Source organism: Lepisosteus platostomus, chromosome 4, assembly GCF_059453375.1.
Source record: "Lepisosteus platostomus isolate fLepPlt1 chromosome 4, fLepPlt1.hap1, whole genome shotgun sequence".
Classification (NCBI taxonomy): Eukaryota; Metazoa; Chordata; class Actinopteri; order Semionotiformes; family Lepisosteidae; genus Lepisosteus; species Lepisosteus platostomus.
In genome coordinates this window covers 16967046-16985388 of record NC_142614.1, presented here as the reverse complement: position 1 = coordinate 16985388, position 18343 = coordinate 16967046, and the positions used below count along the sequence as shown (strand labels likewise).

Here is an 18343-nt window from a genome sequence, read left to right as displayed (position 1 = left end):
TTAAGGTGTTTTTTTCTGAGACGAAATCTGTCAAAGTAACAGCTTCTGCTCATGTAGTGGCATCAGAGTAAACTGGGCAAATCCTGAAAGTGAAATTGATGCCCGGCAATCCTAACATGAGCTCAGAGACAACACACCACTGGATAGATTTACAGAACTGGAGCTGAAATTGCAAAAACTGGAGCTGTGATAATCTGTATAGAAACATTTGTATTACTCTGGGATTCATTAACATCACTGATCTAACACAAAAAATGACATGTTCTCTATTTATCTCTCTAACTTTCTCAGTAAACTCAGCTGTTGCTTCTGGCAGGCACGAGGCAGTTGACCAGGCTGCGTTTGCATGCGGTCACGTAGGCCGGCAGTGGCCTCGTGTGTTTGTGTGTGTGTATAAAACTGACAGTGGCCTGTGTGTATCTGTGTCGTGTTACAGTGAAGCCTGATCCTCCTGAAGGGGTGATCGTACAGCCTGTTCCTGGCCAGCCAAGAAGACTGGAGGTGAAGTGGCAGTATCCTTCTTCGTGGATCAATGAGAAGCACTTTGCCCTCCGCTTTCAGCTTCGCCACAGGCCTGTGGGGTCAGCGTCCTGGTCCCTGGTGAGTTCTGTGTTTGGGTTTGCATGGAGGTCAGCCGGCGGTGGTTGTGTGGTCAGATGACACATGCCTGAGGTTTCAATTGTTCTGTGCTTTGTTGTATTTACACAAACCAGCCAAAACCTTGTCCCTTGGACAAACTTGTAAAATAATCTAATGCCATCTTTTTGACAAAACCGGCCACACATAGACTTCTTTTGCTTTAAGAAAAGTCATTCATTGGCAGCTGTTTTTTCTGTGGAGGTGAAATTGGTCCTGCTATACCTGCCACATGAGTGTACATATTAAAATACATAATGGTGCACTCAGATAAATAACACTATGTATGGATTAGGATTAGATAGAATGCAAGTGTAACAGCAGCAGTCAAGTAAGATTGATATGGAAGTATCCGTAAAGATTTGTTTTCTGTCTTTTAACCTGCCTTTCGGTTTTATCACATCTTGGAAAAAGTTATTGTCAGAGTTTAAAATCAGTTAATATGCTGTAGCAACACAGCAAATACATGTTTATTGTATGTATAGTTTTATTGTTTATAACACAAATGCATGGCAGTTATATGTGTAATTACAATGCATTTCTGTACCTTTAATGTAACTGATTCAAATTCTTTTATCAGTAGCCTTTATTAGCTTGACAGTTGCAACAGAGCAATTATTTAACTATACACATTCAAATTGTAATCATGTGAAAATGGAGATACAAATGCTAAGTAATCATACACATAAAGAATTCCCCAAAGTTTCACAGCAATTAACTTGCGGTTACATGCTAGCAAGGATAATTAATGTATCTAAATTGTCCGTGAGTCTGTGTGTCCTGTGACGGCCTGGTGTTCTGTCCCTGTCCAATTGTATAGTTCAGCCTTGTGCCCAGTGTTTCAGAAATAGGCTTGGTTTTGCTGTGATCCTTGATTCCAAGGATAGAATGATAATTTTTCAGTATTTACCTTTTATGGTGTGAAATGGATTACTAGAAGATGAGAAATTAGTAACATATACAGTATACTGGGTTTTTCAAATACAGCAAGATGTTTTTTGGTGGTATTTTTTCAGTTCAGAAAGCTTCCCTCACCCATACCTTATTTTATGCTGAAATATGCTTTCTGGTTCCTTAGGTGAAAACGACGGACACAAACCTAATAATAACTGATGCATTAGCTGGTCAACGTCACCGAATCCAAGTACAGGCAAAAGATGACTTCGACAATGGGGACTGGAGTGAATGGAGTCCAGAAGTGGAAGCCTTACCTTGGATAGGTATGGAGACTTGACAAGAGGAAAAACTTGTTCATTAACAAACAAAAGGAAGGTTATCACACTGAAGGCAGCATGGTCCAATTTTGTCTTTTTGACAAGAACAGAATTTTATACAGGCTTCAGAAATTAATCTGTACTAGTACAGGAAGTGATAAAAAATGTCAGTGTATATTATACTACTGGTGATGATCCCGAACCATCTTACTTAAAACGCTGAATCACATCTTATTCTGTGAAGGAGTTTCCTTTCTTATGCCTGAATTGTGTCAGAAATTCTTTGGTATAGTTAGGAAAAAAGAAATCTGTGCATCTAGGATAATGTCCAGCTCATTCAAATAAATGTATTGTACTCTATTTTACTATATAGGTACAATAAGCAAAATAGTTTTCTCTGTCTTCCTCGGTGCATATTTAAAGAGTGTAAATCCCCTTTCTTTCTTTTTCTTAAGTTTTTAAGGGTAGAGCTTTGTTCTTCTGAGGGTATGAATTTAGTTTTTTTGCAGAATGCATTCTGAGAAAACTGGAGCATACATCCTCCAGTCATGCTTACAACTAATAAGCATCCCTGTAATCCTAAAAGTTTTTAGAAGTGTTTAGATGGTTGCAAACTTACCAGCTTGCAGAGTTAATTCTTCCATGACTGATTCGCCATAAATACTAAGTGTTCTGCAGAGGTAATTTACACCAGAGTATCCATGTGCCAGAACTCTGGAGGCAAGAAGTGTAACAGCAAATATTTTATGTGGCAAATGGTTATTTTTTCTATTTTCCTCATTAAAGCCATTTGAAAACCATAAGCTATCTATCACCTTTTTCCTTTGCTAAAATAAACAATTTGTGTTACAGGAATGGTTCATTTGAGGGTTTGTGTTGTACTATCATGTGTTATCACTTGCTTGCTAATCAGCCACAAGCTGACTTCCAGAAATCATGCAGAAAATCAGCAGTCTAAGGGGCTATGTACTCTAAGAACTGATTCAGATTAATTTCTGCTATCTTTAGGGTGAAAAGGAGCCTTCTAAATAGCTTACATGAATCACTGCCCACACACAGCTTGTGAGAGGTTTTGCCTGATTTGTCTATCAGGCTTTTTATTTGCTATTATTCTTTTTACTTTATTTTTAGAACCAACTGTTACACCAGCTTCTGCTCAGGATTCAGACTGGGGTACTGAAATTGTTGAAGAATCTGCAACACCGAAAACAGGTAAAGTCACCACAGGATGAACCAAGGTTTTAAACCCTAAGTGTTATTTTACACGTAAATGTTAGGAGCATCATCTAAAACAGACTGATATACACATTTATTATGTATACTATTGTTTGTCCCACTATACTTGTTTTTAATTGGTATGTCTATTAAGTTTCTTGAACAGTCAGTAAATGGTTGTAGTAAATAATGGTAAAATGTTGTAGTGGACTAACTGATTTAAAATTCATATTTACTGTATGCAGTTATATACAGAAATGTACTTTATATGTAGCACTGATCCTTGTGAAAAGGAGTTCATTTTACCTTTTAATGTAAGCTTTTTCTATGTCTAGTATGGCAGCACTACATTCAAAATGAAATTATTTTATATGTAAAAAATAACTGCAAGACAAATAAACCTGTGGTCCATGTTCACAGAAAGCATAAAATAAACATTTGAAGTTCCCATAAGAAATCTTACGTGAGCTGCAACAAACTTGTATAAACTACAGTATATTGTAGTGTCTTATAACTTGACATAGAATTATTATATTGTTTTTTCCACAACAGTAAGTGAAAATGCATCAGGTACTGTTTGTTTTATGTATTGTGCCTTTTTCCCTTCGAAAGCATTTGGAGCTAGACTTAACTACAGTGTATATCTACATGCCTGAAATTAAAAGCTGATGCTTTTGTTGAGTATCATGGCTAAATACTGCTGTAAGTCTACATTTAAGAGCTAGAAAGACCTCTGTTTCCATTAGTGAGTCTCTCTCTGTTTGTTTGTGCAGTGCAATTTACTTTCCAAACAACAAACAGACCTTTAAAATCCTGACTTCAAATGGGAAGAAAAAAATAATTTCTAGCAAATTGTTTTGTAATCACAGTAAAAGAATGTGCTTGGTTTAAAACAGCGGTTAAGGCCTTAAGACGTCAATTTTGCTCTGCCCAATTTTTTAAAACTCTAGTGCTTATATAATGAAAACAGTGTCTTGATGTGTTGGCAAAATACAAGACAATCTTTCTTTAGAATTTGGCTGAATTAACTTTTGTCCTTTTTGAATACAATAACATGCTTTTACTGGTTAAGAGCAGTCTTTTACCTATAGCTATATATACTTAACAGAACTGTTTTAAAACCTTGATTTTCTGAAGTCATATATAGTCTTGACATTAAGGCCATTAAGTGCTTTCAAACTGACTTTCCTGTTTGTAACGTACTGTACATGTAGCTCTGATTAGACCTCCAAACATAAATCCCAGTTCTACAGAAGTACTTAAGAACTTCTGGCAGTGGTTGTCAAATTATGTCTTAAACTTTCAATACCTATGAAAAGCAAAATCATCATCCTTCAAATTGAAATATGGTTTTCCTGGTTTAAGGTTATAACCTTTCTGAACATTACACAAGCACACATGCACACCAAGGATTCAACCATTAATGCTGTTACTGTCAAACTAAAATAAGATTAAATTAACTTTTAATCATTTTTATTTTTTAAGCTCAGCAGTTTATTTTTTTAAAGGAGAGAGAAGACAAAACTTTCCTAACAGTTTTCTCGCGCATACATTCAGTTATTAGTCACGTATTTCTTAGCACTGAAGTGGAAGATTTGGAAAAATTCAAAGATAAAGACTAGCCTTGGTGGTTTAAATTATAATGAGGGGTTTCAGCTATATATAGTATTTAAAGAGACAAAAGGCTTAACCGAATTTTGTGAAGAGGATGCTGCAGTCATAACATTTCAAGCATTTCATTCACATGGCATTACCAATCCCTGTGAGCAAGTGTGTGTAGTATATACTGTAGATAGCAAATATGCACCACAGAAGAGAAGTATCACATCAGGAAAAGAGACCTATTAAACACCAACATGTACGTGCCTGTGTGCTAAATTTAAACAAGGAAGTTCAAACTCGCATCAAAAGCCTTGCGGGCTGCTTGTGTGTTTTTAAACTCTGTCCCTTTAATTATTCTTGTTTTTCTGTCTCTCCTCAGATGTACGTATCCAGCATTATGGCGATTTGGGAATGCTCATCTCTCTCGGGCTGTTTGCAGGAGTAGTTCTGGCTCTGCTGGCCTTCTTTGTTGTTTTGATCTGGTGAGATGTGCTGTTGCACAGGCATCTTTTTTTAATGAACAGCAGCCTCTGCTTTCCCTTTGGGCGCACAAGATTTCAGCTTGTGATGTGATGGCTATGCTCTAGATATAGAAAGTTTTCTAGATTTCCAAGAATTATGAAAAAATCCTTCTGTGATTCAAACACATAACCTGATGATCCATTGGTGTGTGTTTTATTACTCCAAATTAAAATTAGTTAATTTCTTAATTCGTCACTTGCATACAAATCTATTAATTTGGTCTCTGCTACATACTACTCACAACCAATAAAAAAAAATGTAATACTAATTATAAGTGTATTTCTGGACATTCCACTGAAAACACTTTACAGGTAATGGGGACTCCCCTCCACCACCTCCAGCATCTACCTGGATGAAGCGACGGCAGCCATAGTGCGCCAGTGTGCTCACCACACATCAGCTATCAGTGGGGAGGAAAACAGAGTGATGAAGCCAATTAAGAGATGGGGATTATTAGGAGGCCATTATTGGTAAAGAAAAAATGGTAAATTTGGCCAGGATGCCAGGGTAACACCCCTACTCTTTTTGAGACGCACGCTGGCATTTTCTCACCTATGTGATATATCAGTATTTATATTTGCTATTATGAAACCTATTCTGATTAAATAGAATAACTCTTCATACTTCTTACCAGGAGATCCGCCCTGGGGGAAGCAAAAACATGTTGCACCTTGTTAAGAAGTATTTGGTGTATCACATGTGTACCTCTACACACAAACCCCCTTTTAGAAAGGTTCCCTCAGGCAATTAGCAATACACCGCACTCTGAGCAGAAGGAAAGAATAACACGGTTACATATAACATGCACAACATGATTGGTAAATAGTTATTAATTAACTGAGCAATACACACACCTTGTGCTGCCTTTTAAGATAAAGGGTAAAAATACACTTTTTGGATTTAACATGTCTTTCTTATTTTGTGGGTATACTAATGTTTGAGGATTCAGTGTTGAAAATAAGTCTTTAGAGTCTGTATGTCTGTGCCCGTGTCTTAGAATAGCTTGGAAATAGCTCTTGGTGAACAAAATATAAAAACAAATGTAAAGGCAGGGAATTCACAGCTGGTTTTCATTGTCATGCTACTAATGTTCTCATTCCTCTGGGCTAGTTAACCAAAAAATCAAAGAATTTACTGAGCTGAAGTTGTTACTGGGGCGGCACGATGGTGGAGTGCTTAGCATTGCTGCCTCACAGTGCTGGGGCCCTGGGTTTGATTTGGACCTAGGGTGCTGAGTGGAGTTTGGATGTTCTCGCCAACCATATTTATGTGGATTTCTTCAGTTTCCTCCCACAATCCAAAGACATACGTGTGCTGTACTGTAGGTTAATTGGGTTCTGGGAAAAATTGGCCCCAGTTATAAGTAACTATTATTTCCTCTTATTTATATATATGTATGTGCATATGTACTATGGTTATTTTAAAACAGTTTTGTATTGCAATGTGTTACCCAGCAGTAGCAGTGTCTGTAATATTAGTGTAGAATGTTTTTAGGAACTGGGTTATACAATTTCGGCAAAGTAAAAGTATATTTCCTGGAGGACTTGAAAATCGTCTCCCTAGGGGCTTTATGACATCCCATATATCACAAGGTAGTGAAAGTAGGCGTTTAGACAGTGTGACTTTAAGGTTGACCTCCATACATTCTGGAGATAGAATCTCAGTTGAATCTTGAGGGATTTCAGCACTCAAGATGCCATTTGACTGACCTGTGTTCACTTTATGCTCTTTATTCAAAAAATAGTCTAACGGGGACAACTAGAGGGATGGGGAATCGCACACATTCAGGCTTTATACAGTATATCATTTAAATATAGTCTTCCATAATGAAATGAAAATTTTAGTCAAGAGTGTAAGCACACAGGTCCTAAATTATTATCATCTAAAGCTGTTATTATGTCAGACATGGAGATTTTATTATGTCAACCCCAATACATTGCACTTGCTGTTCTTATTCCTAACACAGAACTGCATGCAAAAGTCCATGTCAGACCTTCGTTGACGAAAATCATGGCTGGAATAGCCATATTGTTTTGCTGCTGTATTTTGTTCTTACACTGTACAAAATGTGATTTGGGTATTTTTAAAGCATAGTGCTGAGGTTATGCTTCTTAGTTTATGCTGAGTGTTTTGATAAAGTGCTACAATTAACTAGAGATAATTTGGAACAGTGTTGAAACCAAGTCCAATGAAGAAAATCAGACTCATCTAGCTACACATCTCTTTAGTTAGTGTTTGTAACCACTCTGACATTTTATTGTTATTTTTAAGTATTTTCTAAAAGTTATTTGCTGGTCCTGTACAACAATGATATGAGTAGAACCACAGTAAATCTCACCCTGACAGTGAATGTCAACCCAGTGATTTCTAAGCTTGTCTTTCTTGGTAATTGCAGGTTAAAACGTAAAGGGAAGGAAGAGGGAACAAAGCAGGAACTTACCTCAATGAAGAAGATGAAGTCACTGCCAATTTAGTGCGTAAGTATAAAGTCATGAAACATGTTTTGTCTTTCTCAAAGTTTACAAGATTTTCTTTCGTATTTCAGTGCACTGCTTGCAGCCCCCTGAAAAGAAGGGGAACCATAGCTGATATTTTGTTAGTGTATCGTTTGTGCTTGAGGAGCCCACTCAATAAGACTCTGCAAACAATCACAGCTGAGTCTATTTTACTCCAGTAATTTCAATATCAAATTTCTGTAAGAGACAATTCAGTTACCAGCATTTTCATTAAAGGGTAATCATGAAGTATCCTTCAGTCGTGAGGGACAAGTATGACTCATTTGTATTACAGTTGAAGGTGAATATTAAACAGACTGACATTTGATGACACAAAAATGAAATATGTCTGTTTTGACTTTTGGCAGTCTGTATGGCTTGATTGACATTTTGAGTTTACCGAAAACCAGTGGTGTCAGGCTCTTCAAGCTCATCTGTGAATTTTTGCCGAGCTTTGTTTTGTAACATGAATGTCGTATTTTGATCTATTCATCTTTTGGCGAAAATGAATCACAGTAGTGAAAACAGATCTCTGTTTTGCGGAGGGCAAAGTGCTTGTAATACCTTAACAACTGAAGATGAAAAGTGAAGGCTGGAGGAAAAATCTTGAACAAAGGAAATGTACACTGAACTATAAAAATGGTTTTAGTAATTATAGCTATTCATGCATTCACACTTGAAATTCAAGCCTTTTTCCTGTTACCCAGGGTGAGGCTCAGATATTAATTATTCATGTTCTGCAGGAAAGCAAAATCTTACTGTTGTGATGATTCAAAGGAAATTTGATAAATAATTCACCTCGGGGGTCTTTTCAGTTACAAAACCTCTCATGTTTTGTTATCCAATGTCCCTTTAAAACACAGCCAGTAATTATTCGAATAAGTGTAAAAAAACTGTGCTTCAAACATTGTTCCTGGTTTTCTGATCCTAGAGCATTTGTGGTTAAAATAAGACTGCATAGCATCAGCTGAAGCACACCTTCAGTCTTTGTATACTTCAGTTTCAATGTATAATCTCTGTTTAGTACTGCCCTGAAGGAGATGAAAATGAGGCTTCATCCGTAAAGCAACTGACTTTTGATTGAGAGTCTTATTTTCTACTTCAAGATCTACACGAGAACTCACACTGACAAACACGTACCTCATGTCAGCAGCAATTACATTTAAAATGTTCCAGTTCTAGAGATTTCAGCTACCACAAAATCCAAGTTAACAGAGTTAATGTTTCAATATTACTGGTTGCATTAGACATGCCATATAAAAACATAAGAAAGTAAGGTTACTAATGAGAACCCATCTGCTCCTTTTGCTCCTAAACTACTGTTACACTGGGATTTTGAACAAATCTTCCATTACATTTCTCTGAACTGTCTTCAGTGATTTACCAGAATTGTATATACCCCTGTGATTTAGCAGTGCTCTTTGTATCATTTTCCAGTCTGTAATTTGCATGGCACAGATGCAGTTTATAATGATCAGAAATTAACACTTTTAAACATCTTTAAAAAGGTTCTGATAATGTTTTTTTCTTTATTTCTAGATGCACAGATTGGCGTTTTCCAATGTCAACCCTTATAGGGTGTCCTCTGCCAGTATCACCACTGCCAGTAAAAGCAATAAAACAGAGCAAGGCTCAAGGCATGAGATCCACAACGCTTTTCTCAAGTGCCTTGTGGTGCTAGTAATGGTTTCAGGTTTCAGTTTCCACTTTTTCAGTGGTTTTTATAGATATGCAGCAACTTTGTAGCACAATGATCGGAGACTACAACAGCACCTTCAGCTTTATACTCGAAGGACCTACAGTATATTTACTCACCATCAATTGAAAACCTGGTCATCCTGTAACATTTTGGACAGATCTCTGCATGCCTTTCATTCTGATGATTCTATCTTGGACTGCTGTGAAAAATCTTGCTATTCTGCTAAGTAAATTAGATTTGGGGGCATTATTACAGGTATTATTTTCTAGCTTTAAAAAAAATTAGTTGCAAGCAAAAACCCCATTGCTTGGAGCCACTGCTCTTGGTGATATTGATAAGTCTGGTGAGAGGCGTTTTGCGTACCAGTGCTCTGACAGTTTTCAGGTGGTTTTAACATATTTGTCTCAGAAATGCAATACAGCTGCTACAGTTTGACAATTTCTAAATAACAGCATGGCCTGTTTGGAGTTTGGTGCAGTGTGCATGGACTCAGTATCGGTTGTAGGATTTCTCTCATCTTTGTAAGGGATCCTCTGGGGAGTTTATCAAAGAAGCACACATGGACTTGGAAAGGAAATCGAACTGTTGGACCAGTTGAAGACTTGATTGGTCTACCAGTTAATTCAGTGCCTAATTACACCCTTCTGAGACAACTCCATGCTCAATTCACTGGCTTGGCTGGAATGGGGATTGGATGGACTTCTAGATCTAAAGCTAACCATTCATTCATTTTTCCTTCCATGCTGGATACAGGAGAAGGGGACATTTTAAAAAAACGAATAATACATATTTTCGTGTTCTGAGAGCCTGGTCCACAGACAGGTGTGGTCAATGATATGCTTTGGCTCGAATCAAACTCACATAAAATGTCAAACGTCTAGCTTTTAAAGGGTAGGAAACATTTTGTAATTGACTGTACTTAATCAGTTTTCTGCTGCTGTTTTCAATTGTGGTTGATACTGGAGTAATGGTTTTCAAGCTGAAGTTGAGTTGGTGAAGATGGAAGCTGACAGGATTTTTTCAAGCAGAAAGTTTAAAAAACATACCTTTACTGTATGTCCGAAGGTACAAGCAGAATTGAGGTATACAAGCTAGAAAATACTGCATGTGCAGTGTTTTCAGTTGAGAGGAATTGTGCTTTGTATTATGTGCTGAGGTCTTTAATATCTCTGTCCACTAATTGTTCTTTTTTTTTGTCATTGATGTATTGAATTGTCAGGATGTTTCAGTAGTATTGCCTGTTTGGAGTCAACTTGTTTGTGTGATGTTTTTTTTAAATGACCATATGCACAACCTTCCTAGGATTTGTTTTTCCCGATTTTTTACATTCTTAAAGAAATATGTGCATTTAGATCTGACATGTTTAGTGTTTCATGGTGCATTGCTAAGAATATCAAGACCACTAAGGTCTGCTGAAAGTGAGAGCACCAATTTGTGCAATACATTAAGCAGTGTGTCAATGAAAACGCCTCAAAGTTCTGAAGCACGGAGGAATAAGACAGATTTTAATTAAGGCCTGTGGAAAAATTCTTCCACTGGGGTATTGTTAATGAGACATTCACAGCACCCTTCACTGTTTAAAACATATATTTCATGGGTGTTTGTAATTTATGACAATGCTCAGTGGTGTCCATCTCTTCTGCTTAAAATGTCCTGATACTGGGGATCCCTGTCTCTTCTGTTTTCATCCAACTTCAGCTCATTTATTACGATTTGATATTTTTATTCTTTTGAGTTCTTAAAGATGGTCCAGATTACAAATCAGCCATATTTTATTTGATGAGTTTCAGTTTAGATGCATTGTTTTCAACTTAGACCTACAGTCCAATGCATAAACAAATACTTCCTGATCTCGGTTTTAAATGCACTTCTATTTAGTTTCCACTTGTTTTTTCTGGTTTGTGCTTCACGATGAAACTAATAATAATGATTTTATTGATTTAATGCAATCAAGATTAAGAATTATATCATGCTCCCCTTTTTACATTTTAAACAAATTCAAACTTGTTAATCACAAGATTACAGTACAGTACATAACTACATATTGTTTATTTTAGCCTATGTAAACAACACATCTCTTGGTATGATTAACATTTGCATCTTGTATTTTTGTTGACAGTTATTGAAAAGACAATTCAAGCTCTGTTGTTTCATAGTTGTGTGATTAATAATTTAGAAAATTTGGAAAATTCTAAAATAACCCTTATGTACTCTTACAGTATGAGATTTTTAAAATATGAAAATTACTTAACTGTTGCACACTAAGTGTTCATACTGTTATGGGGGAGCAATAATGGAACAAGAAAACTGATTTTGTTTAAGTACGGTATTTTCTGAAATTAAGACATTAAGTGCTGAAAGTACTTTAAAAAAGAGTAGTTAAGCAAAAAAGCACAATAAAACAACAAGTTAAAAAGCAGCTGTTCTGAAAACTAGAGGGAAGATCTGATCCCTGAATTTAGCAGAAGAAAAGCAGTTTTTACTAAAGAGAGATCAGTACAGTGGCGATGGGATTGTAGTGCAGGCTCATACAGCAACGCATAAAGGAAAAAATGAAGTTCGTGAACAGCACTGCAAGATGGTTTGACTTCCAGTGCAGGACATGGAAATACAGTAAGAGATCTTTGCATTACCCCACTGGATTTCTTCTTGCATTACCCCATCTAATGTTTTTTTTCTGTATTTGGAATATGTTTTAATAAACGTGCTGTCAAAGATTGCAGGTTAAACCAGGATTTACTCTTCAGGCACAAAGAAGTCTAGTGGGCAGGGTGCAGAAATCTCAATTGTAGTGATTTTGTGCATATTGGAATATCATGGAGGAGAAAAAAGGGGGTGTTAATTACTGAGTTTGTCCTGTTGCAGTAAGTTTAATGTTGAATGCTAGGAGCTAATTTTGTTTTGAGAACTCTACAGGGAAGTGGAAAAGTCTGTGTTTTCTTGGATGGAGCTCAGCGTCTGCACAGGTACCTGCCAGTTTATCTCAGAGGGTAGTATAACTAACTGATTGTAATAGGTCTTATGTTCAGTGTGCTGTGGAGTCTCTGGAGTCGGAGGTAATGATAGCTGATTTGCAATTGTGATATTTGTCAAAAACTCTTTCTGGCTGCTATGTGGCCTCTATGATGAATCAATAATTCTCTGTTAAAATGTGAACAGATGCATTTGTATGCTTTAAGTTTCAAATGAAATCCCAATTTTAATATGGGTTGTTTTTAGTATTGCAGTCCTTCCATTTTATTGTAACAGTTCAACCTTTCTCCAAGTAAATCTTATATGGAAGTATGCTAAAAAGTGTTTATAAATTTATATAAAAGGGTTTATATAAATATATAACCTGAATGCTATTAAAAAAAGCAAGTAAATATTAGGTCTTACTAAAAGAAAAGGTTGAACTTATTTGATCTTTTCCAAAACAGGTTACAAAGCAATGTTATATGGTGTGTAATAGTTAACTTGGAGCTTAAATTGCAATGTGTTTAATTTGGACCAATCTTTGTTGAAACTAAAGAAATATTTTTTACTAATATACATCACCCTTTCAAACATTCTGACCAAATTACTTATCCCAATTTTTTTCTTTCAAATTTTATATACTACACTCAACTCCTACATTAATACTAGTCTGGTATTCTGCAGATTGTGAAATCTACATTATGAAACTGATATTTTGTCCAGATAATTAGTAAACCATTTTCTTTTGTGCCCCTTTAATCCCTTTTGAATGGATTTCAGTTACATCTATCAGCAGTAGCTGGCAGATGATCCCATTTGCATTGCATGCTTCAATGCAGGCATACCTACAATCTTAAAGTAATGAGCGCAATAAAAATGAAAAACATTGTATTAAATAGCAGACTGGAGTATTCACGTACAGATGACGACACATAGGCATATTTGTATCACAACAGTACATGTAGCAGGTGTTGCATCTTAAAAGTCCAAGAGTATAAATCTCTAACATTGCTCTGATATTTCAGACAGATGTTTATTTAATGTTTGTGGAGAATGTTTCTTTTTTCAGATGTTGCATTAATGAAGATGCAATGTTATTGAGCTGTGTGTATTACACAGTGGTGCATATTCCACCCCCCTAGGTGATGTTAAATGAAATAGATGTCCTGAGGCATTTATGTATATTCATTGACTTAATTAAAGGTTTGAGAAATGGACCTTACTATAAAATTTTAGAAAAGGTGCGTACCGCAAGTATGTATTATCAGCATTACACTATTGTGATTCAACGTATGTTAATTCTTTTTCTGATATCCCAACGTGAGTGCCTGCAAGGCTGAGCTTAATCCGATTTAGAATTCAGGAAAGACATTTGCTTTATTTTCCTGCTGTTTATAAAGATACCCTGCACTTGCATTTGTACATTTGTATACTTTGTTTTACAGCTCTAATGGTTACAACCAAAACAAGTTGAAAAATGTGTTGCCACCACACGGAGTATTAAGTTAAAATCCGGAGTATTAACACGGAGTATTAAGTTTTGATCCTCTTGGTGTTCTTTGAAGATGTGGAGTTTTGAAAGGTGTTCAGCAGTGGTATTTTGTTTTACTAATTGAAGGTGACGTCATGAGAGAGTAGAAATACATGTGTTCAGTTTAAGTTCAAAATGTGTCTAGGCCATCATTAATGGAGCTAGTGTTTTTCCTTTCTTCCCATCCACTGAAAGAGATTAAGGGTTACACTTTAAAGCTTGTCTGTCGAGGTTCTTGAATCAACACAGACATTTTCTCAATGTTAAAACCCATCTTCGACAGTAATAATTTCAGGATGCTAAAGGTTGTTAAATTAGGTTATGGTGTTGATCAGATACGTTGGCGCTGTGCAAGCAGCAGACCCACTTGCTTTCCTGTATCAAAACCCAGAATTATGGTGTTTTTTTTAGTTGATGCCTTTGAGGCCATATTTTTACTAGTATAAATATTTGCAGTACTAGAACTACAAATGTTGTAGTTTATTTAAAAATGTTGCACAACACCATCAAAAACCTGGCAATGAACCTCACAAAGTGAAATTAGTATTTTTAACTGTTAATATTTCCCATTTATTTATAACTTTAAAAAACATGTCGTAGAAAATTATAACTAGACTCTGCAGTTTAAAAGATCCATTTATTGGGTGTTTTACAGTATGAATCAGTCCAAATGTCCAACTTTTTGTTTTACACTATTTCAAGAGCATCACATTGATTATACAAAATTGATGAATCCATTAGTACTTTAATATTTCTCAGATGAATAGCAATTATTTTTAAAAGTACAGTATTTTTGTTTTCGTTAGTTTCTGGATTGGCAAGACATGTTTTTGTTTTATGAGCTATCTTTTTACGTTTAACAGCTATACTTTGTTGACTAACTATGGTTTTCAGTTGTTTTCCACAGTAAAAAATGTTTTTTATCTTTCTTTTAACATCATCTGTCAGCACTGTACTAAAGTGGTAAATAGGTCAATGTTTTTTTTTCTTGCTTGAAGCACTGAAACTAGTAATTCTCTCATTTATCATTGCCCTAGGTTCACTTCTCATCGCTGTAAGCACACGACTAATGTGTCTACTGTGAAAAGATGTAGAATTGTATTTGCTAGGTGTGTGGCAGGAATACATGTTCCAACTTAAAGAAATCCCCTTTCCCAACACCACTAAAAATATACAAATTTGATAGGTGTGGAGATGTTGTTGTCAGGATATATCTGTTCATATACAATGTGACATTCAAATTAATCCTTTTTTATGGTTTAGCAGATCTTATGCTTATCATATTATTAAAATGTCCTGTATCAATAAGGGATCTACCTCCGATCATTCTGACAAAGTAACATTGCATACTGTATTTGCTTGTATTAGTGCAATGGGTAAACTGATGAGTGGCTGAAACATGCATTTCCTTTTTGGTGGTATAAAGCTTAAGGGAAAAGAATCTAGGTAGTTGTGGTTAAATGAGGTAGTCCCTTCCTCTATTTCTTGATGGTCATTCATTTACAGTGCAATTTTCTTACCTGTTACTGAACCTTGTGTATGATATACAATTTGCATTAAGCATTTCTACCAAAAACTGGCAACTGTTCCCTTTAAATTGTTTTATAGGCAGCTCTTTCATAAAATTGTCATTCCCATTGTTGGTTTTGATAATTTTAGTTTAAAAGAAGCCCCGTGTAAATGTATATTGTGCTTTTTTTTGTGTACGACAATATAAAGAATAAGCTGTTTTTGTCACTATCCATGTTTGTAATTCTGTGAAATAAAAGATTTATCACATAAATAGTTTGCTGATTTATTTAGTGTAGCATATCATGTTTGTCTATACTGTATATACTGTAGGACCTTTTGCTGCCTTTTATTTATGATTTCTTTGCTACATTGGAAATATCTGCAGCTTATTTTTAAGACAATAGCAGGCAGACTATAGAGCATGTGCCTGGTTTTCTCTCCATACTGTATATATGAAACATAAATCCTAAAATTAATTTTCTAAAGAAATTAAAACCTAAAATCCAATCAATTAATTTTTGATGTTGCACATTGTTGTACAATTTTCTGTTCAGCCATTTTCATTGTTTTACATCCTGGAAGAGAGGGTGTGTTTCATTCTGTTGAAAAAAAAGTATTCCTTCTTGTTATGGGAAACAGTTCTAAAATGGTGTTAAGAAGTTCAACAAAGTTTCCAAAGAATTTATACTAGCATTTTCAAGAAGCTAACAAGTGTCTAAAGGATCTAAGGTGTTTAAGTACCATAAAAGGTTCCAGTTTAAATGAAAGCAGCATCCTGCTGAGTTCTGTTCCAAGGTTCAATGCCTGATCTAAATGAGAAATGGAAGGCCACTCCCTGTGGTAATCAACTAATCAACTATGGGTCCTACAATGTTAAAAAAAACATGCAACAACAAAAGCGTTTGATGTTCTTATGTGTTTTATTCATTATGAAAGGGTCCTAAAATTACATCTCGGCACTGACAAGAAAACATCAATTGCAAGCTCTGAACTCTGGCTTTGTTTGTATTTCTGATGAATAAGATAACAAGCTATGTCAAACTCGTCAAGAACACAGTCCCATTTCACCCTTGGCTCGATTGGCCAGATCATACCAATAACAAGGAAGAAAGAACAAGGACTGAAGTTCAAGGAAATGTCTGGCATGACACCAGTGTAAGTTAAAATATGTGCTGAAGTCAATAAAGCTGCAGCATATTCTGTTTGCTTAAGTGCAATGTAACCTTTTCTGTATCAGATGTGTTGTGAGTAATGGCCTGGTTTCAAGTCCCCACACTGTTTGTACTGAGGGCATGCCAGCACATTTGGTATTCTGGATCCTTTATTTACATGCTGGTCCAATGTCAGTTCCATGTGTAACAACCATGTCTTTCTTACTGACACTTTCACAGTGAGTTTAGAATTTGTTTCCATTCACATGTATTTTAATAAGATTATATGCTTAAGGATGTTAATCCATTTGATAATTGCAGATTATTAAAGCATCTGTAACTGTTACATGAAAATGAGTATGTAGTATATATAGGTACACAAAAGAAATGCAACCCTGGGGTTAATGGGTTTAATTAAATATCTTTAAGTATAACATAACCTGTGAATAAGTATGTGATTATTTTGTGGTGCAAGATTAGTGAATGAATGTAAAATATATGAGAGGTTTGGTTGATATGTAGTTGGCAACTTTTTATTATTATTATTATTATTATTATTATTATTATTATTATTATTATTATTATTTTTTATAGTAGTATTGAAGACCACCATAAATATTTCCTATTTGTAAAGGTGTGGCAAAATTCCATTGTGATCAATTAAGCAGAGGAGTTAAATCAAGTGATTTGAAATAGAGATTATATGAGACACAAATCCACCTTTCAGCCCTTAGACTACATATTTGCTTCAATAATAAATTATAAGTGTTCATGATCTTTAGAAACTGGTCACTTTTTTTAATTTAGTAAATTTACATTTGGGGCATTCAAAAAGTGCAACTCGCAAACATCATAATATTTCAAAATTAGGATTTCTACAAATTCTTTTTTGCCCTAATATAGTCAAAATATAATTTAATTCCATCTGTGTCCTTAATCACATTATTGAAGCTGAAGCCTTTCCTTGTTCTTAAGAAGCTTGAGATTTAAAAAAAGCTATTAAACCTTGTAGGACAGTAGCCTTTGAATACCCAGTTGGGCTATCCTGTCAATATCACAATTCTTTGATCAGTATTTTTTTCACATTTTCTGTTTGATAAGTTTCCAGCATGAAATGTTACACTGTCGAAATGAAAGCATTTCAAAATTAGTTTCAAGTATGACATCCCTGCAGATTAACACAGCGTTGACGCCTACTGCAGGCCTGATCAGCCTCTGGTAGACTGCTGTGGGATGTTCCATCTCTCTTCCAGTGGTGCTGGAGCCAGCTGGCAAAGGTGGATCATTTGTAAGTCCTGTTAATGGCATTGCCTGCAAATATTCTACTGGATTCAGGTCAAGACCTAAATTTGGCCATACCAAGATTTTGACATTGTTTTCCTGAAGTTCCGCCATTATAAGCCTGGCACTATCCAGACTTGCATTGTCCAATTGGAACTCAACACCCCCACCCTGGCTAATGGGGATGGAAAAAACTTTAAAAAGCTGTTGGCTTGTTTAGTTGAACAGTAAAGCAGCCTGCAATGTGCAAAGCATTTTTATGTTTTATAGGTGACGTCTCCCTTCGTCATCATCACTGCCCTATTAGTTGGCTTGAACACTATGGCAGTCAGCTTAACACTCACCGTGACATCTTCTGTCTTTTATTGGTGGATAAAACACTCCACCACACTCAGATGTTCTCTGGACCACAGAAGATGGTGAGTTAGTCATTCAGCTGTTAAGTTTACCCCTGAGTGTCCTCAGGGCTTGCAAGTCATTTGTATGCAAATAGTAAGCTTTAGTCATTCTGTTGATGCATGAGTTATATT

General features: G+C 35.7%; 1 protein-coding gene and 1 long non-coding RNA gene across 3 annotated transcripts in view; one reads left to right on the top strand and one right to left on the bottom strand.

Annotated features, from left to right (window-relative positions):
- The window catches only part of il11ra (interleukin 11 receptor subunit alpha), a 44649-nt gene extending 31291 nt beyond the window's left edge, over nt 1–13358 (top strand). For both annotated transcript variants that reach the window (XM_088628778.1, XM_088628777.1), the window contains 6 exons: nt 437–600; nt 1715–1856; nt 2982–3062; nt 5047–5149; nt 7585–7666; nt 9224–13358. In XM_088628778.1, coding sequence (XP_088484904.1) covers nt 437–600; nt 1715–1856; nt 2982–3062; nt 5047–5149; nt 7585–7663 — 569 coding nt within the window. In that variant the 3' untranslated portion in view covers nt 7664–7666; nt 9224–13358. The remainder of the gene's footprint in view (nt 1–436; nt 601–1714; nt 1857–2981; nt 3063–5046; nt 5150–7584; nt 7667–9223) is intronic.
- A 126-nt stretch (nt 13359–13484) lies between these two features.
- LOC148672817 (uncharacterized) lies at nt 13485–13850 on the bottom strand. Its single transcript, XR_015935881.1, has 2 exons — nt 13750–13850; nt 13485–13666 (listed from the first exon to the last, which is right to left on the bottom strand). It is a non-coding gene; the product is annotated as an uncharacterized LOC148672817 (long non-coding RNA).
- Between the last annotated feature and the right edge of the window lie 4493 nt (nt 13851–18343).